This window comes from Hemicordylus capensis, chromosome 1, assembly GCF_027244095.1.
Source record: "Hemicordylus capensis ecotype Gifberg chromosome 1, rHemCap1.1.pri, whole genome shotgun sequence".
Taxonomy (NCBI): domain Eukaryota; kingdom Metazoa; phylum Chordata; class Lepidosauria; order Squamata; family Cordylidae; genus Hemicordylus; species Hemicordylus capensis.
In genome coordinates, this window is record NC_069657.1 from 348,972,840 (window position 1) to 348,997,139 (window position 24,300).

Genomic DNA, 24,300 nt, shown 5'->3' on the forward strand with positions numbered 1-24,300 from the left:
ACTTTGCTCCCATAATCCAAGAGTCAACTCTGGTACTGCAAACTGATTCCAAGATTTATCCTGGTGAGCCCCAACCATTCATTTGGTTTGGGTTAGACTTTTCACACCCCAAAAGTAAGAGCGAGAGTGAGTGAATGAGTGAGAGAGAGAGAGAGAGAGAGAGAGAGAGAGAGAAAGAGAGAGAGAGAAAGAGAAAGAGAAAGAGAAAGAGAGTGCACGCGCATTTCACTTCCTAAGACAGAGACACCCAGGGGCATGTCACTTAAGAAGGAAGAGGGACAGAGAAGCAATTCACTATAAGACCAGCCTAAACATCAATGGAATGGGCTGGTTATGCAAGGGAAGTTCTTGAGGTTGTGGACTTGGTAGTCCAAACAGGTTAGCCAAGAACAAGGGGTTAATATTACATACTGACTTTAACTTAGCCTATAGCCAAAGTTTTGGCTACCATTGTAATCCAACACCACCATTGCTCTGTGGTTCTGCATTTGTGTAAAGCAAAGAAGTAACTGGAAACAAGCTAGTAAGCAAGCACAGGTGATGATCATTTCTTAAGACTCTTGCTTCTTCAACAGATAGCCTGAATCCTAACCACTATATTTCCAATTAGCTAGAAATCAATATTCACATACCCTTTACTGTAGGGACAAGAGATCTTTTTATGCAAAGGGCTCCAGCCACAGATAATAGCTACTCAAATAGGCCAGAACACTGTCCAGGAGTCTGCCACTCTTAATGCTCAGGCTGCTACCTCTGGGGAAAATTAACCTGTCCCTTCTCTAGATTTGGAAACGATTCTATCTTTTGATGTCCTGTCCATCTTCCTCTGCTTTGTTTCCCCCCACCCCCCTTTGTTTTCTTGGTAAGGCCACTTTTAGCAACCCAGAGACAAGTGTAATGTAACATATATCCAAGCACTGGCAGACTTCATACATACCAAAACTGTAGCTATGTTGTTGGGGAAAGCCTTTGCAAGAATAGAAAATGAGGCAGTCATTGCTGCAGCAAAACCAATCGCATCCACTGTTCGAACCAAAAAACACAATGCTATGAATATTGGTCCATCAGGTGCTCTGTCCAACATCCTAAATACAAAAATAAAACTGATCCAGTTCCCAAGCCTCTTATGCACAGTACAGGGTTCTTTATAAACTATACAGTACAGGGTTCTTTATAACATACTAATAGGTGAGGCCCATCATTGACTGGGCAAAGGCATTTTGTGTAGATTACATATATGGCAACGTTCAAGAAATTAAGTATATGTAATACAGTTTGTCATTAATGTGCTTGCAAAAGCCAAGTTAAAAAAAGAACAAATGAATGAAATTTGTAGGATTTAATCTTCAAACATTTTATTGAATGGTTACCATATATGGTAAACATTAACCACAGTAAACTTTAATCTAAGGAAGATCTTCTGCTTCTCTTCCAATTACTGAGTGTTTAAAATCTGCTAAAAGTTCAAATATGATCACATTCAGAATTTCTTATTAAAAATACATATTTTTTGGTAAACCTTTCCCCAAACATTCCAGTGTAAAAAGTAGCAATTCAGCTAATTTCAGTGGCAGGATTGTTCGTGTAAAATTTGATATTTGCAAATGAGGAAATAAGATATTTAGAATTCCCCCCCCCAAAAAAAACACACACAACCCCAAAAAGATGTAGATGTTTACTGAGCATATTCTGGTGTAAAAAGAGCATTGTGCTAATTTCAATGGCAAGCGTTTTATGCAAAATTTGGTATCTGTAGGTCATCGGGAAGTATGACTATTTTGCACAAACAATGCCACATACAAACTCTTCAAAATATATAATAGCTGTGTGGACAAAACCTCATTTTATCTGGTATAAGTAGCATACTCTGCTACTTTTTATGGCGAATCTGTGGCTAGTACTGCTTGGGAGATGTGCCCTCTTCAATGAGTCCATAAGAGACACAAGTGAAATGCCCAACAGGAAAGGCATGCAATTAAGAGTGCCTTTAGACGAGGCATCAAGCACCAAACAGGTTCGTGGGCAGCTTGACATTTCTGTTCTTCAGGATTCTGCTGTCATATCCAAAGTGAAACCTGTTTTGAAGAGAGGCAGGACTGATATTCACATCTTGAACTTGCACCACTTCAGCAGAAGTTTCTCTTTAGGAAAATGGAAAACAACAGTGGACTTGAGAGACACTTGCCTATCTGCAAGAAGCACTTGCAGCAACTTAGAGACACTGATCAGTTTAGTAGGACTTTTTCTAGGGACTGAGTGAGTAAGCTGAGTCACATTGCTTTGGTTGCTGGAGATAATGAGTATAGAAGGACTACTCTGGTTATCCAAGGAGTAGCTGTCTAAGAACCCATTATCAACTTTCTAAGTATCAGTTATAACCTTTGAGAGGGAGAGAAAATCATATTTACCCAGAGGATGGTGACACAGCAGTTGAAGGTTAGCCACCCAGACTTTGGAAAACACAGCTAAGAAGAAAAGACTAGCCAAGCTTGAATGACATCTGTCCCTCTACTAGCAACCCCTGGCCATACAACTTTTCTTTTTGGGATTGTAAGCCCTTGGGGACAGGAAACCATCTTTTTCTGTGTGAACTGCTTTGAGCACTTTTTAAAATTAAGATGTGGTATATAAATATATTATAAAATATATAATACATATTTATAAGTATATAAATATAAATAATTGTAATGCAATGAACAGCACAGTGTGAACATGGACACAGCACATCGATCGAAAAGATACAGAAATCTTGGAAAAATGAAAAGGAACATCAGTGCTCACTGTGAAGGTTTCTTCTTGCTGATGTTACGGATGTCACCCCTCATGTGTTATCACCACCCACATGCTCCAGGAGGCAGGATTAAGACTAGAAGGAACCTTTAAAAAAAATAGAACCCTTGTGGGTGGTTCCTCCCAGTTCTATTGAATAGCTCAAGTGCAAAAAAAACCCACAGCCCCAACATGTCAAAACAAAACATATGTACAAGAGGCATGGGCCAAAAAGCACCAACAAAGAATGGAAATCACAGTGGCATGCAGTAGGAGAAGGAGCACAGGAAGGAAGGGCATCCCTCCACCAACCAATAACCCAGCAATATAAATACTGGGCAGGCACGGATGACCTCTAACACCAGCAAGAAGAAACCTTCACAGTGAGCACCAATGTTTCTTTCTCTGCTGGTGTAAGTGGTTACCCATCATGGGTAATACCACAGCACACAACCACAGGTGGGAACAAGCCCATGATGACCTTATACTGCCTGGGAAGTACCTATTGCAGAACTCTGTGTTCAAATGCTGCCCTTGCATGTCCAGCCTGTAATGTCTTGAAAAAGTAAATTGTGATTTCCATGTAGCAGCACTACATATCTCATCCAGAGAGGTTCATGGCAAAAGCAGCCGAGGCAGCCCCCAATCTTGCCAAATGTGTCATAATCCGAGGACCAGTCAAGTTTTGCAATTCGTAAATCAAAGCAACAAAAGCCTTCACCCAGCGGCCAATCATGGCAGTAAATGCCTTCTGACCCATCGACTGTGGCTTGAATGACACAAAGAGCGGGTCCATCTTGCAAAAGTATTCCATTCTGGCAATGTAGATACGGAGAACTCTCTGGACATCAAGTTTATGCCACTGCCATTCCAAGCGTGGCTAGGTGCAGGACAGAATGATGGTAGAATAGGTCCTCTGAATGGTGGAAAACTGAATTGACCTTGGGTATAAATGGCCGATCAGGAATAAGGCGACAGTGTTCTTGGGGAAAAACACATAGGTTATCTTTCACTGACAGGGCCTGTAACTCCAATACACAGCATGCAGAAGTGATTGCCACCACCTTGAGAGAGAGGGGACCCAAAGGGAGACAGTGCATAATGGTTCAGATGGAGGTAAGAGTAGTACATGGACTGTGTGCAAGTCCCAGGTTGGAAACCTATGGCACACTGGGGGAGAAAGTTGGGTGGCCCCCTGAAGAAACTTTTGCAGGAGTGGATGACGCACCTTTGCTGCCCTCCCATGGAAGAGCATCTTTGCAAGAGACAAGCCACATGTCTCTTCAATGTATTGTCCTTCTAGCCCATGGACAGCCCCTCCTGAAGGAAGTTCAGCAGATACCCTAACTTGCACCAATCTAGCTGCAAAAATAATTTGGAAGCCCACCTTAAAAAACATCTCAGCGTCATTTGATAACTATGGTTGGTGGAGGCCTTGCAAAAAGCCAGAATGATGTCTATGACCACCAGAGACAAACATTGTCTTCTCAGTAAGTCCCTTGCAGCCTCCACATGGTCAAATTTAGCCACGTGAGGTAGAGAATTGGACCCTGTGAGAGTAAGTCCTCCTTGAGCAGCAGAAATCGAATAAATAATAATATGGGACCTTTTTCTGCCAGTTCTACAATGTCGGGAAACCAAGGTCTTCGCGGCCAATAAGGTGAGATCAGGATCAGGGTCAATGACAACTGTCGGGGCTTTTGGGTGCAGAATGACAGTAGAGGTACATCATGGAAATGCATATAGTAGACATGGAGGCCACGGAACAGAAAGTGTGTCCACATTCTCTACCCCCTAGTCAAAAAACATGACATGAACCTTGGCAGCTTTGCATTGGCAGCGAGGCAAAAGAGGTCCATAAGGGGCCACCCCAGCCGTTGAATGACCCAGGCAAACACTTGTGGATGAAGGCTCCATTCAGCCAGCTGGACCTCCTGTCTGCCCAGCCTGAACACTGGTCACACCACTGACATGCTGTGCAACTGGGTACTGCAGGTGCTCCTCCACTCAATCAAGGAGTTCCATCATCTGAATATGTAAGGATTTGGACCTTGTGCCCCTTGGCGACTGATATGCACCTTGGTTGAGATACTGCATGGCACACAGCAATGAGCTCCCTGAATGCCAAGAGGGCCTGATAAACCTCCTGAAGCTCCAACCAATTGATGCTGTGATGGACCTCCGCTTCTGTGTACCTTCCCAGAAGCAGTGAGCCCTGCAATCGGTCAGACTTGCATCCGTGGTTACTAGGATCCTGTTCCGTCCCAGGAAGGGCTTGCCTCTAGAAAGGTTATAGGGGTCCAGCCACCAATGAAGGGACCTTCTCAAAATCTCCTTGACCCAAATCCTTCTCCTGATTTTGGATGCTATATGCATTTGGTATGGGACAAGTGCCCATTAAAGAGACCGAAGACTGAACCTGGCTCAGCATACTGAATCCATTGCGACCACCATGAGGCCCAATAGTCTTGAAAATTTTAGAATGTCCACTGATGAGCTATTCACCACCTCCCATGCAAAAGTAGTAATGGCCCTCCTTCTTTCCAGGGGAAGGTACAACCAATTCCGTGCCATGTCTATAATCACTACCAGGTGCTACTGACGTCGTGATGGTGAAAAGTGGCTTTGTTTCCTCATTCACTAGAAAACTGTGGTCCCTTAGACATGCAAGATTATTTTGTAGTGCAAGGTCCATTTCCTCCGCTGATCTAGCCCAGATCAGTAAGTTATCCAGAGAACAATATAAATGGACCCCCTGCAGCCTCAGGAGCACAACCAGGGGTATCAGGACCTTTGTAAATGACAGACTGAACGGCAAAGCCCAGTACTGGTGGTGCTTGTGACGATAACACAAGTGAAGGAGGCATCTGCTCTCTGGGTGAATAGGGGTGTGGAGGTATGCCTCCTTTAAGTCTATGGATGCCAAGTAATTCCCACTTTGCAGGTCCTCCACAATAGGCAGCAGCATTTCCATACGGAACAGTTTCTTTATCACAAACATGTTCACTGCCTTTAAGTCCAGTACCGCCCTCAGTGAGCCATCCTTTTTTGGCACCATAAAAAGGATGGAGTAGACCCCCTTTCCCTCTGGGCAGCAGGTAACAGCTTTATGGCCTGAATCTGAAAAAGGTGTTTTAGGGATTGCAGGAGTCCTAGATGTTTCAACTGATTTCTGGATTTGCGGGTAGGTAGGAACTTGTCCTGAGACTGGTGCAGCCGTTCCACATGGTATGCCTGAAAAATTATGGACCTGGCCCAGATATCTGAGGTAGATTCTTTCCAGGCGTGCCCCAGGTTGTGTCTGAAAGGACAATCTGTCCTGGGCCCTGGTCTTGTTCCAAAATAGTCTGGAAGTCCTTGAGGAATCCCAGGGCTTAAATGATGGCTGAAATTCTCCATAGGTTTGGTTCAATTTATGTGCTGACCTTTCTCCTCTCTTTTGAGAGAGGATGAGAGGAGTGCTTTTTGCTTGTCTCTGTATCAGTGTCCTTGAGGGCCCCATCCTCAAACAGTTTTGACTCCATATGAAGTGAGATTAGCCTTAGAGGTGTTGTCCACCTTCCAATGTCTCTGCCAAATATTATGCCGTGCCACAGAGTTGGCACTCATGGTACAGGCTGAGAGTTTTATGCTGTCAAAAGTGGATACCGTGAAGGCAGGAGCCCTTTGCAACCTCAAAAGCTTGCATCTGAGCCTGGCAGGGTCAGATGGCGGGTTGTTAAGGAGCTCATCTATCGCAGTACTGGCGTCCTGGATACCAGAGAAGCTGCAGTGTCTGCTCTTATAGTCATAGAAGTGGATTCATGGGCCCTGCATATAGAAGCTTCTGGTTTCTTGTCTGCTGGCTACTTTAGGGGAGAGTCCCCACCCTTTGAGACTACCATTCCACTGAAGAGAGCCGTAACTGGAGCATCAGTGGGGGACACTGAACCTGCTTAAGCCCCAGAGGAACTATCGTCCGCACAAGTGACTGACATTCCGCCTGCAGAAACAGGCGCTAGTTGAAGGATGAGGTGCCATGTTATCAGATATTTCCCCCTCCTCAGAGACAGAATGGCCAGGGGTGGATTCTGGGGGGCAGCCAGGTCCTGGAACCCAACCAGGTTAAACAGGTCAGGCGAATCATCCCTCAAAGCCTCAGATGAATTGTGGGATGGCTGTGGCCTATTTTTCTTTGACTTCTTTTTTGCATTTTCTTACAGGCTCAGAGTCAGAGGAGGAACTGCTTCTACATCTCTTGTGCTTTTTATGCCCCTTACAGGATCTGTTGCTTTCCTTTATAGCTTGCTGTATGGACTGCTTGACCCATGCCTGCCAGCCAGTCAGGAATGTGAGCATTCCCCTGAGGAGCGCCCAGTGGTAATGGCCCTGGGGGTATCAATGGGGTAAAAGGGGGAGGGGTGGTCTTAGCAATGTTTGAAAAAAACACCACACATCTTTTTAAAGTGACTTTTTAATGTTTCACCTGTTGCTTATATCTGGTAGGTTCCTTAGTTTGTACAATTCTTAGTTATTAGGTTTTTAAAATAATTTTTAATTTGAAATTTTAAAATCTGTAATTCTGATTGTGGCTTTAGCTTAGATTTTTAACTTGTCTAGCTTAATTTGGTTAATTGTATTAGTCTGATTTTACATTGTAACTCTTTTATAAATGTTGTGAGCGGCCCCAAGCAGTAGTGTACTGGAGATGGGGAATGAATATTGTAAATAAATAAAAAACAAAAAATTAGCAGTATCTGATCCAGAGTGCTCCCCCCAACTCCGGGGAAAGGAGAGATCTCTCTGGCACCGCTGGTGTGGAGTGGTCCATTCTCAGAGTAGTCCCCACTCTTGGGATAGCTGCCATTCTCTCCCTCCTCGCCATCATCCAGCATGGCTGGGTTGAAGCCACCCCCATCCTTGAGGTGGCTGCAGCCCACCAGGTCATCACCTATGCTCTCTGTCTGCACTGCCTGCTGCAGCCGCTGCTGCTGTGAGAGGGCCTTGGGTTGTGTGGAGGAGCTAGCATGCTGTCCATTGGGGGAGAGGATCAGAGATGGCGGGGAGTGCGATTCAGTTGCTGGCTGGAGCTTGCTTCCCCATGTCCTCGTCTCCCTTCACTTCAGAGGAACGCCGCACTCGCTCTGAATGGGCATGCTTCCTCCTCTTTGTTATCTGATTGAGCGAGCTCCTGAGGCTGGAGTCATGCCAGGAGTCAGCTCCACCGCCCTGCGCAGAGGTCAGCAGGGAAGAGGAGAGCAGCTGTGGTCCAAAGGTGCCAGTGAAGCTCCCTCTCTGTTCCCCCGTAGCCACCATTGTGGGCCTAGAAAACAGAGTTGTGGCCTCTGGAGCAGAGGCAGGAAAAGAACTGGGAGGATCCACTCACAAGGGGTCTATTTAAGGTTCCTTCTAGTCTTAATCCTCCCTCCAGGAGCATGTGGGTGCGGTTAACCCAAGATGGGCGACCTACACCAGCAGAGAAGATAAGGTTACCACTCTGAAGACAGCTCTTTTCACCATGGAAGCAGCAGGAGGACACCTGCCAGAAACCTCTCCTACAACTCTTGACCAGGCGAAGTCATTGAGCATCTTTGGGTTACTAGCAAAATGGTGCCGATGTTACAAGAGCTTATGCATATGCAATGTTGGTTAAGGTTCGCTAATGAATAAAGCCCCCTTTGCCCCTTACAAAAGACCTGGACAGTCATTCACTCAAAAATTTATATAAGCACCTGTACCTGTATACAGCATACTGTATCAACATCCTTATGGACTTAGTAAACTGCATTTTCAGCAATAACAGAAAGTTAAATTCTGTCATGCCTATTAGGTTTAGGAGCACAATGTTGGCTTAAGGACTATTGTCCATTAGTAAAAAAATGAGAGCTATACCCATTTAGGCAGTGAAACAAAACAATACAATAAGGACAGAGAAATTCAGCAACTTCCCCAATATTTGTGACAAAGTCTGTTGAAAGTCATTTTAATTATTAGGACAAACTACATAAAACACAGTACTATTTCTACAGCATCTTAAGTAGTAAGATATATGCACTCACCCAAAAAGAATTGTAACACATCCAGAGATAAACATTCCAGTAACAAACATAAATTTTGCTCCTATCTGGACAAGCTGCAATTGTTAAATAAGACATGTTTTAGTGATTTGCAAGCTTTTATTTTAAAAAATAAAAAGTGTTCTAGAAGTTATACTATTGAAATCCAAAGCTTTTCATTCAATTTACAGCAAAGAAACACTCCCATGTCACCCTGCCCCACCGACTTACATTCAGCCCATTATCACACCTAAAAATATTCTAAATGGATAAGTGAATTAGCCTAGTTTTCCCAGTGACAGGTAAACTGGTGCAAATAACTGTTTCAGCAATCTCTCTGATATGAATACCCCTGTATAACAAAATAATAAAAGATTGCTTACTATCAGCACCACAATGATCATACTTAGGATAATAAATCCAAAGCAGTGTATGCTGCAGGAGAGTATCTCTATGTGCCATGTTGGGCAGTTAAATGCATAACAATGGAAATTGGGACAAACAATCTTAACTCCACACCGAGACTGATGGGTTCTGATATTGTTGCAGATTCCAGGATAAAAACCCAACAACAACAGATTGAAGGCAGTTGTAATACCATATTATATGCAAGGCACAGCTTTAAAAATTCTATGGAAAGAGACTGATTATACAACAATCAAGACATACACATGATCCATGACCCAGCTGGAATATTGTTTCTAATGTATTTCATAAAACAGCACAGCCAGAGAACACACAGAAATAAATAACCAGGTAGACAGTTTATCTTGAAGAAAACACCATAAACAATTTGAAGCTTAGAAAAACAGACAGCTAATGGCAGACATACGAAAGGTAGATCTAATCAGATATGGTGTGCAGAGGGTACACAGGGAGAGTTTTTTTTTCAGACAGTTAAGAAAATAATCGTCCAAGAAACTGATAAGCAGGTTTAACACAAATCAAAGCACTTTTTCCTACAAGGGCAGGAATTCTAGCCTCTATCTGAAAACGTCAACAAGTACAGGTTGAGTATTCCTTATCTGAACTGCAAAGTGTTCTGGATTTCGGACTTTTTGGGAATTTGGAATATTTGCATACTGTAATGAGATATCTTGGGCATGGGATCCAAGTCTAAACACAAAAGGTTACTGTACACTGTATTTTACTTGTTTAGGTTTTATTTAAAGTATAAAGACAAATAAGCATCGAATTTACGATAACTACGGGTAGCTATAAATGTAATGAAAACTAACTGCGAGAAAATTTTCAATGCAATAATGTTGCTGGTCATGTTAGACTCAAACATGGCATTTTAGGTGGAGATGAAATTCAGATTTCATGTGAAAATAATGTTTTGTTGGTGCTGCGGGTGCACGCAGTGGTGGTTTCTGGATTTTGGATGTCTGGATTAGGGATACTCAACCTGTATAGATTGAGATGACCCTTCTAGCGTAGATGAGCCAATGGGAGCAGATTGCTTCATTGTCTGTTCACCATCATTTTTAAGATACAAATTCAGGATAGTAGTTTTAAGCTAAGCCCTTGGTTGTTTGGGCACTGCATACCTTGGAGACTACCTCCCCACCTACCATCCTCATGTTCCATCATGACCTTCCATATCTGCAGAGAATGCTCTCTAAATAAGTCTACCCATTTGACAAGCCAATATGGGCACAGGCACACTGAATGACATTATGGTTGGCTACTCCTAAGTGTGTAACTTCCCTCCCTCAAGGCATTTGGTGATCTTGACTATTTTCTAGAAGGGCTATAAATCAGGGTCTGCTGAGGCAATAAATAAATAAATAAATAAATAGATAGATAAATAAATAAATAAATAAATAAATAAATAAATAAATAAATAAGATACTTACAAACTGTCCCATTATTAAGGAAGTTAAGAAGTTGAATAGGGCAAAGCATCCAAAAATGAGTCCAATTATTGTACTACTAGCACCTTTGTTTTCTGCCTAGAAAGGGAAACACACACAAACACCTTTCAGACAATCAGAACACAAAAGCCTGTGCCATGCATGTAGTGATATGGTTTAAACCATGGCTGCGCAACTTCAGCCCTCCTGCAGATGTTGGCCTACAACTCCCATAATCCCTGGCTATTGGCCACTGTAGCTAAGGATTATGTGAGTTATAGTCCAAAAACAGCTGGGGGGCCTAAGTTGAGTAGGCCTGGTTTAAACAAAAGTTGAACACAAGCTGCTTATGTACCTTGAATTCCATGTCTAAGAATTCCTAAATTCCATTTAACATCAGTAACATAATCCAATGGAGCCCAAGTCCTTGAGGACACAGAAGTTCTCGAACTTTTGTTCCCAGATAATATTGGACTACAATTCCCACCATCTCCAGCCACAGTGGCAAAACAGAAAATTTTTATATGAAATAAATTAATTCACACATACACTATATATCATGTAGTATCTATGGGGAGGGGCACTATAAGATAGCAGTATTTGCCCACTGTGAGCCCACATTGCAATTTTATATAATTTAGCCTCAGTACCTGGAGGAGAATCACTTGGTTGCTATTTTCCATTTTACAACCAAACAAGGTGTTTGTGCTCTAATGCTGAAGAGTGCACAGCCCAGCATCAACAGGAAAAAATTAAGAACAGGGACATTGTGGGGAAATTATTCAGAAGAGTGTGGGGTAGGGGAAGGGAGTAGACTTGAGCAAATGCATCTGCTCTTTTAAAAACAAATAAGAATCTGAACAACTGTTCCCAACAGAGTGATAGAACGGAGTGCACTGCCTCTAGCAGACAGTAAGAAGAAACTATTTGAAAAGGTTTACATGGAATGGGTAGGGAGAGGCATACATCATGGTATGCATAATATGTCATAGCCCCATGTGCCTTAAGCAGCCATCAGTTGGAGTAAGTACAGCTCGCAGAGTTTCAAAAGATGCACTTGCTTTTATAAAGAACAAAATATACCCCTTTCCCCAAGAATAAGCTGGGAAACTGAATTCTTCACATCTATTTGAGCTCATCTTGATCCAAGCACAAATGAGATTACCACACACATTGTTTATCAGAGAAGCTGGAAACGTAATGAGTAGGCTGCTAAGTTATATATCCTCTCTTACCTCTTTTGGAAAGAAGGGTCCCAGGATTGAATAGCAAATCATTGAACTGAAATTGATAGATGCTGTTGCTATCAATGTAAAAATCTGATCTTTAGTGAGCCTTCGGGATTCTTCACTGGCAACTTGAGGCCTGTCATTATCTGAAGAGTAAAAACATAAAATGCAAGGCAGCCTTCAACTTCTCAATGTTAACGTAGGAAACAAGCATTTTTCAAGTTACATTTGAAATACGCACATACAAGGACAAACATTACTAAGTCCGATATAACTGACCTCAGTTCACCTGCACATTCTCTAGTGCAAATAACTGGGCCCCATGGCCACAATCCTTGTAGAAATCAGTTTACACACTGAAATTGTAGAAATCAGTAGCCTCAACCAGACATTACTAAACCACCCCACTGTGGTCATATACAGCGGGGAGAAAATCCCACCCTGGTGTATCAATCAGCAGCGTGCTCAGCCACTCGGGCTTACAGCAGGGCTGAAGTCACAGAAGTGCCCACCATCACACTAATTTAATTTTTACATTTATATCCCGCTCTTCCTCCAAGGAGCCCAGAGCGATGTACTACATACTTAGGTTTCTCCTTACAACAACCCTGTGAAGTAGGTTAGGCTAAGAGAGAGGCGACTGGCCCAGAGTCACCCAGCTAGTATCATGGATGAATGTGGATTTGAACTCAGGCCTCCTCAGTCCTAGTCCACCACTCTAACCACAACACCACGCTGGCTCTCCACTTATGGTTTTTTGCTCTTCAGACAATGCCCAATATAAGCATAGGGGGGCTAGGTGTGTTACTGAGACTAGTAACTTACACAACTGTAACACACACACAAAATAGGATGGCATTTTGTAAAAGCCTGAGTAAGATCTGACCCTGCAGCAATTACTACTACTACTATGAATATTTATATGCTGTTTTTCAACCAAATTTCTCAAAGCACTTTACATAGAAAAATAAAATAAAGATGGTTTCCTGTCCCCAAAGGACTCGCAATTTAAAAGAAACAATAAGGTAGAAACCAGCAGGAACCACAAGAAAGATGCTGTGCTGGGGATGGATAGGGCCAGTTGCTCTCCCCCTGCTAAATATAAGAGAATCACCACTTTGAAAGGTCCCTTTGCTCAGTTAGAAGGGCATTTGATATATGTTGAAGTTTGTCTTGAACCACAATCAAGAACATGAAGAGCAAGATCCATATTTGCTCCAGGCTTTTGAAATTCATTCATACCTGTTTTTCTTTACTTACTTATACACACACACACACGATTAGGTATCTTAGAAAGCAATTTTCAGACCAGGAAGAGTTACAGGATAGCACAATCCTACATGTATTTACTTGGAAGTAAGTTCCCATGTATTTAATGGGGCTTACTTCCAGGTAAGTGTGCGCAGGATAAAACTGCAGCCAGACTTAGGAAGGTAGAGAAGATACAACTTGGTCATCTTTAGAAAATCTTCCATCCCAAAGGCCCTAGGTTGCATATATAGACAATTAATTTTATAAGATTTTGAAGAAAATAAAAGAGTCTGTTGTCTGAACACAAGTAAAGGCCAGCAGGTGCAAGGAGTCTTACTCACCTCTACGCCCGTTCTATTATGGCTTTTTCAGAATAATTCCTTTGTAGCCTTTTCCATTCAATCCATTGACTCTGGCTCAAGGAAGGGGTGGCATGGAACTAAAGGAGCTAGATTGATTTCTTTCAGAAAGACAGAACTAGATTAGTTCTAGATTCTTTCAGACCTAGAACTAAAGAAGCTAGATGGATTTCTTTCAGAAAGACAGAAAAAAAGAAGTTCCTTCCTTCCATTAGTAAGAAATGTAAAAGTGGTGTTGAACCTTAGGAACTGGGAATGTAAATTGCAAGGGAGGGGGAATATATGCCATCCTATCAGATTCCAGTTTGTTTTCTACATGACTTATTTTTACCATCAATCGACCTCATTTACTCAAAAGCCATCACTTATTCAAAAAGAGGAGAGAGCCAGACCCCTTTCTTTCCACGTGCCAAGCAACAAAATAGCAACTGCGGGGAGGACCTCCTACGTTATGCAACGAAGTATGAAATCAAAGTCGGTTTAACTAGAAATGGGAAGACACAGCTTTCCTGAAATCACATCTCCACCACACCACAGCCTAATCTGGAGCAGTTACCACACTTGATTCACTGACACAGATTACAACACAAAAGGAACCGAAGGAGTTCCTTTTAGCCAACCCACCAGCCCCTTTCGCTACTTTTTTTTTGAAGTCACCCCGATGACGAGTGACGCAGAACTAACTGCACGAAGACTAGCATCCTACTATTCTAGGGAGAAACTCTATTGAAGCAGGATCATAACATGAAGCAGGGTCAAGATGCACGTTATCGGATGCATGCCCCTGGGAGACTCAAGAAGGAAGAAGAGAAGTCCATCAGATAATTAAAATAGAACGGGAACCCATTTTAGATCATTTGCACCCACCTGGTAACTCACCGGTCTCTAGACTCGCTGCTTCGTGACTGCCCATAGCAAAGGAAACAGTCCTCGCCTGGGAAGACGTTCCTTAAGAAGAGCGCTATAGCTCCCCGCTGTTCCACAGGTATCAATTAGATCCTCCCAGAAAGAAAGGGCAAACTCAGGGCAACCGCCTCAGCCGTGGCTACTGAGCATGTTCATTCCTTTAATCAAAAAAACAACAACACCCCGCAGCTCAACGTTTCTACCGCGACGCTAGAAGCAAAGCAAATAACCAATGCCGGAATTTGATCCCGAATCCGGCAGCAGTTTCGCTGTTGGCGAAAAACGACGTCAGACGTTAGGCAGAGTCACTGCTTTCTTTTTTTTAAATTTCCGTTAAAGGAATGAAATGCCGCTTAAGTTACGATTATTTCGGTTCACGGCGCCGTGATCTGTTTAGCAGCTGATTAGGAAAATCATTGTAATCTAGAAGGGTTTTGAACGCGCTTCTTCTCACCACTAGCTCTTAAGCAGTTTCTTGGAAGTAAAAACAATGGGACTCCTTTCCAAGAAAAGTGGGGTGGGGTGGGTGGGGTGGAGTAGAGTGAGTGGGGAAGGGAATTCTATAAGAATTGTCTTGCTGGATTCAACTAGCCCTGTTTTCTAGCAGCAGCCAGGTTTCTCTGGGCGGCAAGTAAGGCAGGAAAGTAGCGGCTGCTCCCGGCTGCTTTCCTACGCAAACGATAGAGGTTCCTCCGAGAAGGAAGGTTCCCAGGGGCGCGCAGCTAGGGGAGAAGGGGCCCTGTTCACCTTCTCCTGGCAGCCCCTTGAAGTGAGGGAGATAATGAAGAAAATAGGGAGGGGTGGAGCTGGGCCCCCCGAAGTCCTTTGAACCCCTCCGCTCATTTATAACTACACCCCCACCCAAGGTTCAATTTGTATTACATGACAGCCAAATTGCTATTAACAACCATTAATAGATGGTAGATCAAACAATATAATATACACTCTCTCTCTCTGAAGACTTGAGAAATGTGCGAACATTCTAAAGTTTCCTTCCATGGCTTGCATCTTCATAAACTGCACATCACAGCAACTATGTATGCTTTTGAACTACATAATAATCTATATAATTAATACGCTTAGCCGGATGCGTGGCAGACCGGATGCTAATGGCGGTTAGGGATGTGCACGGACCGGTCCGGAGGCCATGTTAAAGGCCTCTGGACCGGTCTGGAGCCGGACCGGTCCAGCGGTCCGCACCGGGGGGGTCTCCCTTTAAGGGCGGGGGGGGTAGAACTTACCCCTCCTGCCGCTCTTCCCCCTCCGGCGCTGTAGTGTTAAGCGAAGTTTTTGGGGCGGCAGCGTTCCTCGCTGCCGCCCCTGCCCCCGTCGTTGTTTGTAAAGCCTTCGTAAGTGCAGCACGCATGCGTGCGCCTGTTGCTCCTGTGAGCACGCCGCCTACGTCACACGCAGTGTGCGTGTGACGTAGGCGGCGCGCGTGCATGCATGCTGCACTTACAAAGGCTTTACAAACAACGATGGGGGCAGGGGCGGCAGCGAGGAATGCTGCCGCCCCAAAAACTTCGCTTAACACTACAGCACCGGAGGGGGAAGAGCAGCGGGAGGGGTAAGTTCTACCCCCCCCGCCCTTAAAGGGAGACCCCCCCTCGGTGCCAGTCCGGACCGGTCCGGACCATGCACATCCCTAATGGCGGTGGCGAGGAGAGACAGGCAGGCAGCCAGAGGAGCCAGCGGTGGGCGAAGCCCCACTGGCCGGGAGGAGGAGGCAGGAGGTGGTGGTGATGGGGTGGGAGGAGGAGGCTGTGGCGGGGAGAAATAATGGGGGCAAGGGCCCGAGGGAGCCCGGCAGCGGGCCCTGGCAGAGGAGGCGGGCAGGCGAAAATGGTGGGGAGGGAAGGAGCCCAGCGGGGAGAGAAAGCGCTGCTGGGGGGGGCGGGGAGAGAAAGCTTCCGGTGGTGGGAGGAGGACAGGGACCTCCGGAACGACAGGGAACGGACTGGGGTGGAAGGGAGGGTGGAAGCGGCGGGGAATGGACTGGGGAAGGAGAACGGAATGAATTGGGGAATGGACTGGAGTAGGAGGGAGGGGGGAAGCGGCGGGGAGAGAAAGCAGTGGAGCCCAGCTTGGCAGAGACCAACTAGCGGCGCAGATGCTATGTGCCGGGTCTGCTAGTTAATAATAAATTGTGTTAGCCATCCCATAACAAATTGTTCTCTTGGTGGTGGCTCACAAAACAATAGCATAAAAGACATACAACAAACGGTACACTACAAAAGCATTTTTTTAAACTTGTTTTAAGAAATGGTTATTAAACAGAAAGAAATAGAGATATTTTATTCAAAGTGCAAAGTTCAAAGACTTTAGCAGGAGTGTCACAGCCAGCCCCCTCATGAGGCTATGTGAGGCAGCTGCCACAGGCAGGTTACCCACCAGCCACTGCTTCAGCTGCCTTCCCCCAATGACAGCACAGCAACCACCACTGCCCACCTCTGGCTTTGATAAAGCAAGGTAATGGAGTGGAAGAGGAAATGTGGAAGCATCCTGCACCCTTCCTTCTCAAAAGCCAGGGGCAGGAGAGTGGATGAAGAGGATAGAGGTGTGGCATGCTGTTGCTGCCGGGTGAGTAGGGAGGTGCATGGTCAGGGTTGGGCAAAGTCCAGCCCAGGCTAGAGGCCTGCCAAAGCGGGTGGGGCGATCATTGCAGGCCACATTCTGCTTGCTGTGAGGGTGAAGGTTCAGGTGGGGAGATGGCTACAATGGGGGCTGGAGGACACTAGCAATAGCAATAGCAATAGCAATAGCACTTAAATTTATATACCGCTCTATAGCCGGAGCTCTCTAAGCGGTTTACAATGATTTAGCATATTGCCCCCAACATTCTGGGTACTCATTTTACCGACCTTGGAAGGATGGAAGGCTGAGTCAACCTTGAGCCCCTGGTCAGGATCGAACTTGTAACCTTCTGGTTACAGGGCGGCAGTTTTACCACTGCGCCACCAGGGGCTCTAGTGTGTAGGGTTGCCATGTCCCCCAGAATTTAGGGTAGTCCCCAGATTTTGGCTCCTCCACGTGGCTGCTAAATTCCACCTGGATTTACACATATTTCAAATGTGCTGCCCGGATGGCCCGGATGTTACTCTGGATCCGATCACATGGGAGGGCAGAGAAGGAGGAGAAAGTATACAAATCTGTCAAATAAATAAAAAAATGCAAATTAGTTGCAACATAGTTTGCATGATATGCAAATCAGGCCGCCCAGATTTGGGAAGCTTGAACATGGCAACCTTATTAGTGTGAGAGAGAAGCCCTCTTCAGATGTCTGTGTATGCTGCTGTGCTCACAGTTACATCTTCCAAAGTGGGAAGGAAGTTCCACCCAGGAGTTGTCACTCACCCCCTTGAGCCACGCACTCACAGTTATGGCATTGTTTGTGTGTGTAGATGGCTGGCACTTTTGAGAACAGCAACCTTGATTGCCCAAACCCACTGCTCATGGAAACACTGGCCATCACAGTTACAGCACTTCCCCCTTCACACAAACAGCACCATAACTGTGAGTGCCCGGCTGGAGAGGGTGAGTGACAGCTCTGAAGCAGTTATCTCCCTGCACTAGAAACCAGAGCTGTATCTGTGAGTGCCGTTGCACTTGATAACGCGTGAATAAGACTACACTGTAGGGGAGATGGGTACGCAGTGCACTCCCTGTGCCACAGGGGTAGATGGGAGATTGGGCAGGTGGAAGCAACTACTCACCCATGCCAACTCCGGTCCTGGAGAGAGCTTCACCTGGGCTCAAGGAATTTTTGTTGTTGTTGTTAGCTTGTTGTCATGTCAAACGCAATAACCAGTAAATGTTTGCATGGCCAGAGCAAAAGGCAACCAAAATGAGGCTAATATTGCATCATTTAGTAAATTAGTAAATTTGTCAGAAGAGCTAGTCATTGGAAGTTCATCACCTTCCCTTAGGCAGTTCCTCCCTGTGCTCATCTGCTGTTAGGATGTTCTCTTCAAAGAGTGAAGGATTTGCCTCTCTGTGGCTTAGAGCCTTTACAGCACAATTTCAAGGTGGGTGGAGGGGGGGGGGTGTCTTCCCACAGCCTTGAATTTTAATGCTTCCAGAAACTTGCAAAGCAAATGTTCAAGGGCCTTCATTTTTCAAATCCCAGTTGTGAGTAATACAATCCTAAATCTGCTTATTCAGAAATAAGAGGTCCATGATGCAAGCCAACCCCTCCACAACTAGAAACTCTACAAGGTGCAGTAGATAGTCTAGAAGAAAATTTGAAAAATCATAGCCCTATTTATTAATTTAACACATTTGTATACTGCCCCAAACACAACTATCTGGGCAGTTTACAACAAAACAATAAAAACAACAAATAAAAAACAATTAAAAAGTTAAAACTATTAAAAACACAGAACAGTATCTAATGTTTTGAGAGTGCTCTTCTAGGAGAGTGGGCACGAAATGAGTGACTTGGGAATGGCAAAGGCACTGAATCTTCCACTTCCAGTAGAATCATATTGGGCCATGTTTATTTAAACTGGCCCAATACAATTCTGTTGGAAGATTCAGTGCCTTTGCCATTCCCCATTGACAAAGAAGCGGACAGATGAGCCTCCTGGGGAAGGCAGAAGCACCACAATCTGGGTGCCACACTCCTACCAGGTGCATCTCTGAAAGCACTGGAGTAGGAAGCAGGCTCTTCCAAAAAGTGAATAGGAAGACAAGATCATGCGGGAACAGGCTGTCCTTACTGAAGCCTGGAGTCTGTGACATTTATATGTTTATGGTTTAGGTTTGCATGGGCTTCTTGGGCTTGGTTCTGTGATTATATATCCAGGCAGTTTGGGAAGATACTGATTATCTAGACCTATTTCAAACTGGCTATGGGGTGGAGACAGCCTTGGTCAGCCTGATGGATGGTCTCTACCAGGCAATGGACAGAGGGAGTTTGACTCTGTTGGTTCTTTTGGACCTTTTTGCGGCTTTCGATACTATCAACCACAGTATCCCTTCTGGATCATCTGGGGGATCTGGGAATAGGTGGCACTGCTTTGCAGTAGTTCCATTTCCCTCTCTCTGGTAGATTCCAGTCAGATGGTGTTGCTCGAAGATAGCTGCTCTCTAAAACTCAAGCTATTGTATGGTATCCCTCAAGGCTCCATCCTATCGCCAATGCTTTTTAACATCTACATGAAACCACTGGGTAAGATAATCAAGATATTTAGAACAGGGTGTTATCAATATGCTGATGACATCCAATCTATTTCTCCATGACATCATCATCATCAGGAAATGGCATAGCCCCGCCCACACACACACACCATGCCTGCCTACAGGCAGTGATGGACTGAATGAGGGGTAATAAATTGAAACAGAATCCAAGCAAGATGGAGATACTTATGGTAAGTACTCACTGTGGAAGCACTCACTGGGATCTAGCTCAGTATTCTACAGTCAGACATACAAAAGGTCCCCCATTTTATTTTCTTTCTTTCCTAAAACTGTGTTTGCTAACCTACACAATAAGCCCCAGGAAACCAAAGGGAGCAGGACAACAAATAATACACTGAAGAAAGGAAAGTTTGTGTCGAGTCTGTGTTGACTCCTGGTGACCACAGAGCCATGTGGTTTTTCTTGATAGAATATGGGAGAGGGTTACCATTGCCTTCTTCCGTGCAGTATAAGGTGATGCCTTTCAGCACCTTCCTATATCTCTGCTCATTGATATAGGAGTTCCCCATCAAGAAAGGCCAGTCTCCATATGCTGCAGTGACTCAGGAGTGGGTCTTCTCTGTAGTTGCTCCTAGGCTGTGAATTGCCCTCCTTATAGACATTCGTGGTTTAACATCTTTGCCAGCATTCAAAAGAGCCCTTAAGACACATTTTTTTCAGCTGGGCTTTTAGTAATCTCAGAATGTTTTAAATTGCTGTTTTTAACAGTTTGTAAGTGACACCTCTTTAAAATAATAACTCTTTGGTCACCCTATCAGGCTACTATACCGGGAATTTAACATGCATCACAGGTTATTGCTGTTGAAAGAACTTGCAGTATCTCTCTGGTTACTGAGAAGTAAAAGATATTTCTAAGCATATTTACTTAAAAGTAAAGCCCATTAAAATTAGCAAGGCTTGCTTCTAAAAGGTATGTTTAGGATCAGAATGCCAGCCACACTAAAGGCTGTGGTTGATTCTGATAATACTTGTGTATCAGTCATGTCACATGAACTCAATGGGACTTGCTTCTGAGTAAACAACTTTTGTGAACCACCTAGAGCCTTTGGAGTTTAATAAATTAAATTTGAATAATAAAATTGAAAATTAATAAAAAAATAAGCAATCTGCTAGGTAGGTAAAGTGTGCTGTTGAGTTGCTGTCGACATCCTGGTGACCACAGAGCCCTGTGATTGTCTTTGGTAGAGAACAGTAGGGGTTTACCATTGCCTCCTCCTGCGCAGTGTGAGATGATGCCTTTCAGCATCTTCCTATATCGCTGCTGTCTGATATAGGTGTTTCCCATAGTCTGGGAACCATACAAGCGGGGATTCGAACTGGCAACCTCTGGCTTGCTAATCAAGTGGAAGACAGGACCACCACTCCCTTTAGGAATTAAATCCTCACCCACTTTCTGCTATATTTGAGACACATGCTATTTTGTCTCAACCGTGACCTGTGGCACTATCCTGAAAAAGCTAAAGTATGTTTAAGGAATGCTTTTAATCTTAATAGAAGCCCTTATTCTCTCACTAGGATTTCCAATTCTTTTCTTTTTCTTGTCAAGGCCTCTGTGCCCTTCACAGATACAGACTATTTTTTTTTTAAGTATGTCCTACTTTATCTTATTAAAATAACTCAGTGCAGCTAACAATTAATTTTTTAAAATACACATCATAGAAAGATCAGCAACAAAATAGCAACACCACCACAGTGAAGCTACAGAAAAAAGAAAAATCATGCCGTCGACTCCTGGCGACCACAGAGCCATGTGGTTTTCATGGTAGAATACAGGAGGGGTTTTTTACATTGCCTCCTGTGCAATATGAGATGATGCCTTTCAGCACTTTCCTATATCATTGCTGCCATAGGTACTTCCCAAAGTCTGATAAATATACCCGCAGGGATTTGAACTAACAACGTCTTGCTCCCTAGGCATGTCTTGTCTTAACAACAAAGATTAGTTTAGTTTAGCTTTATGGAAGAGTTAGACCTTAGCATGACACCTAAGGAGAGCGGGGGAGGGGCTTAATGAACCTCCTTGGGAATCTCCACAACACTGGCTAGGCAGAAATTCAACTGGTGAAGCTTTCCCTGTCTTTCCTTCTCTCAAGGCAGGAAAGCTACACCTGGTGAATTTCTGCTTGTCACACACTTCTAAAGCTACAGGATTGTGTGAGAGGGGGGGAGAATAACAGTCTTCTGGACGAGCAATGGGCTGTGCTGGGATCTTACAGAGTTTACAGGTTTTCTCGCCACCCACATGGTGGCGTCTGTTTAGCAGCATCCAAAGACCAAAATCCCCCTAGTGGCGTAAAAAGTAGTTAACCATGAGTGACTTTACCAGTAATAGTTAAAAGCCATTGCTGAAGCCAGTGTACAAGTAAGAGTTTGAATGCTTGATGAAATAAATGTGGCTGCAATCACAGCCACAGCTGATAGTTTTCACTGCAATACACCAGGGCTTACAAAGGACAGTAGGGCCCATGTTTCTTAAGCAGCTATGCAGGCAAGGGAATTTCAGCAGGTGCAGCATCTTATGCAGGTTTGAAAAAAGCTGTTCATGTGGAAATTCAATTTCCTACTTAACTACTGAAGTACATGAGCTTGTCTTTTGCCTCTGGTCATCCTATTGTTTAGGATGAAACACTTAAATTCCAACACTTCCCAGAAACATTATTCTCACAGTTGCTGTCAGAGCACTAGGTCCCCTATTATAGACATTGTTGAAGGAGCATCTCTTTTACTATGTTATATTAGTGAAATAATCGTAACATTTTATTTTAAAAAGCAAGAATGTTGAATATCGTTTATAGCTTCAACTCAATCATATTCAGCACCTTTTACTCATGAGAAAACTGGTTTTGGGGGAAAGGTAGGCAATGCATAGACGTTTTGTTTATATTATATGTTTATAGCCAAGAAATAAGCTTGTGGAGCTTAAGGATGCTAATGCTGGGTATCCCAACTTTCACCTCTACTTTGGACAAGTCTGAACATAAGAACAGCCCTGTTGGATCAGGCCCAAGGCCTATCTAGTCCAGCATCCTCTTTCGTAGTGGCCCACCAGATGCCACTGGAAGCCACAGGCAGGAGTTGGCAGCATGCCCTCTCTCCTGCTGTTACTCCCCTGCAACTGGTACTCAGAGGCATCCTGCCTTTGAGGCTGGAGGTGGCCTTTAGCCCTCGGGCTAGTAGTCGATGACAGACCTCTCCTCCATAAAGTTATCCAAACGCCTCTTAAAGTCATCCAGGTTGTTGGATCTCATGGCAGAGAATTCAAGTTGATTATGTGTTGTGTGAAAAAGTACTTCCATTTGTTGGTCCCAGATTTCCTGGCAATCAATTTCATGGCATGACCCCTGGTTCTAGTGTTATGCGAGAGGGAGATTTGTACCCTTCTGGTCATGTGATTTAAAAGTGGCAATGGTGTTTTTCGATATACCACAAATACATGAATACCAATTATCATACTTAACAATTCAAACTAACTTTCACATTACTGTGCAATAGATGCATGCAGGAGTTTGTGGCACCTTAAAGATTAACTTGTTTTTAGCTTATGTTTTTGTAACAACAGCCCAAGTCAAGATACATGCATCCACTGCTCACTTGTGCATTTGAGCTTATGAAGTTATTAAACATATGAATATTTTATACTGAAGCAGGTCTTTGGTCTATCTGATCAGTATTCTACTGACTGGCCAAGTTTCAGAGAGGAATCTTTTCCAGCCCTACCTAGCGTGTAAAGGATTGAGCCGGAGACCCTCTACATGCAAAGGACGTGTTCCACCACTGAGCCACGACCCCTCCCTGACCTATTTAGAGATCCAGGTGGAGAAGGCATAAAAATTTCAGCAGTGGCAACGCCGGTGCATACACTAACACACATGTTAGTGCACACTAAAAAATAATGATAAAGATATCTCCAGCATCTTTTCAGAGGGCAAAATAGGGTGTCAGGGGTTTGTTCTGGTTAAAAAAAAATAAAGGACAGATGGAGCCTACGGAAGCGCAACTAACTCTGCAGAGAAGGGTACAAAACACACCGTCATCCAAGCGGCATGAGCTACGCTGCCCCAAACCCAAGTTGATAGAATTATTTCCAGCTGGGTTGCCGTATTCGCTTTCGCACCAAAGCGTCCTGTGGCACCTTAAAGTCTAACACATTTACTGAGTAGCGTACTCTGACCGAAACGAGTCAGAACTCTATGTCAGTCACCGTAATAAGTTCACTGAAGTTCAGCCTCCATGCTGAAAATCACAAGCAAAGTTTTACTAGACTGTAATACTTCAGAGTCCAGACCGTGGCTGTAGAACTGAGTGCTCCCCCACACAAAACAGGAGACCCCATGCAATGCACACAAAATCCCTGCTGCTGCTGCTACCCGTTGACAAGCAGCATGTTAAGTCACGTGACGAGAAAAGCCCTGCTGAGACTCGGTCAATTTTCTCTGGCCAACAGACCCCGCCTCCTGCTCAGCCAGACTCCCTCCCGTTTGTTTCTCAGGCTTTGGCTTCGTGAAATCCGTCCGGCAATGCCGTAGACTCCTATCCCTAGAGCGCCCCTTACTGTTACCTGTGCAGCCCTATACAAAGGGAGATGCCGGCACCGTTTGAACTCCCTCACTGCCCCGGCCTTCGAGTTTATCCCACAACAGCCTTTCATCTCTTAGCAGCCCATCGGGCGCCGACTAGTAATTTTTTTCTCTGCGTC

General features: G+C 44.3%; 1 protein-coding gene across 7 annotated transcripts in view; it reads right to left on the bottom strand.

The window, feature by feature from the left end:
• Positions 1 to 24,296, bottom strand: part of SLC18B1 (solute carrier family 18 member B1) — a 50,978-nt gene extending 26,682 nt beyond the window's left edge. The window contains exons 1-5 of one of the 7 annotated variants that reach the window (XM_053287717.1): positions 24,163 to 24,296; positions 11,896 to 12,035; positions 10,664 to 10,759; positions 8,808 to 8,881; positions 938 to 1,085 (exon numbers count right to left, since the gene is read on the bottom strand). In XM_053287717.1, coding sequence (XP_053143692.1) covers positions 938 to 1,085; positions 8,808 to 8,881; positions 10,664 to 10,759; positions 11,896 to 11,937 — 360 coding nt within the window. In that variant the 5' untranslated portion in view covers positions 11,938 to 12,035; positions 24,163 to 24,296. Of the gene's footprint in view, positions 1 to 937; positions 1,086 to 8,807; positions 8,882 to 10,663; positions 10,760 to 11,895; positions 12,036 to 13,481; positions 14,322 to 14,366; positions 14,890 to 20,031; positions 20,164 to 24,162 lie in introns of those variants that run through there. The other 6 variants (XM_053287716.1, XM_053287711.1, XM_053287713.1 and 3 more) reach the window with 6 other exon arrangements.
• Positions 24,297 to 24,300: the final 4 nt, after the last annotated feature.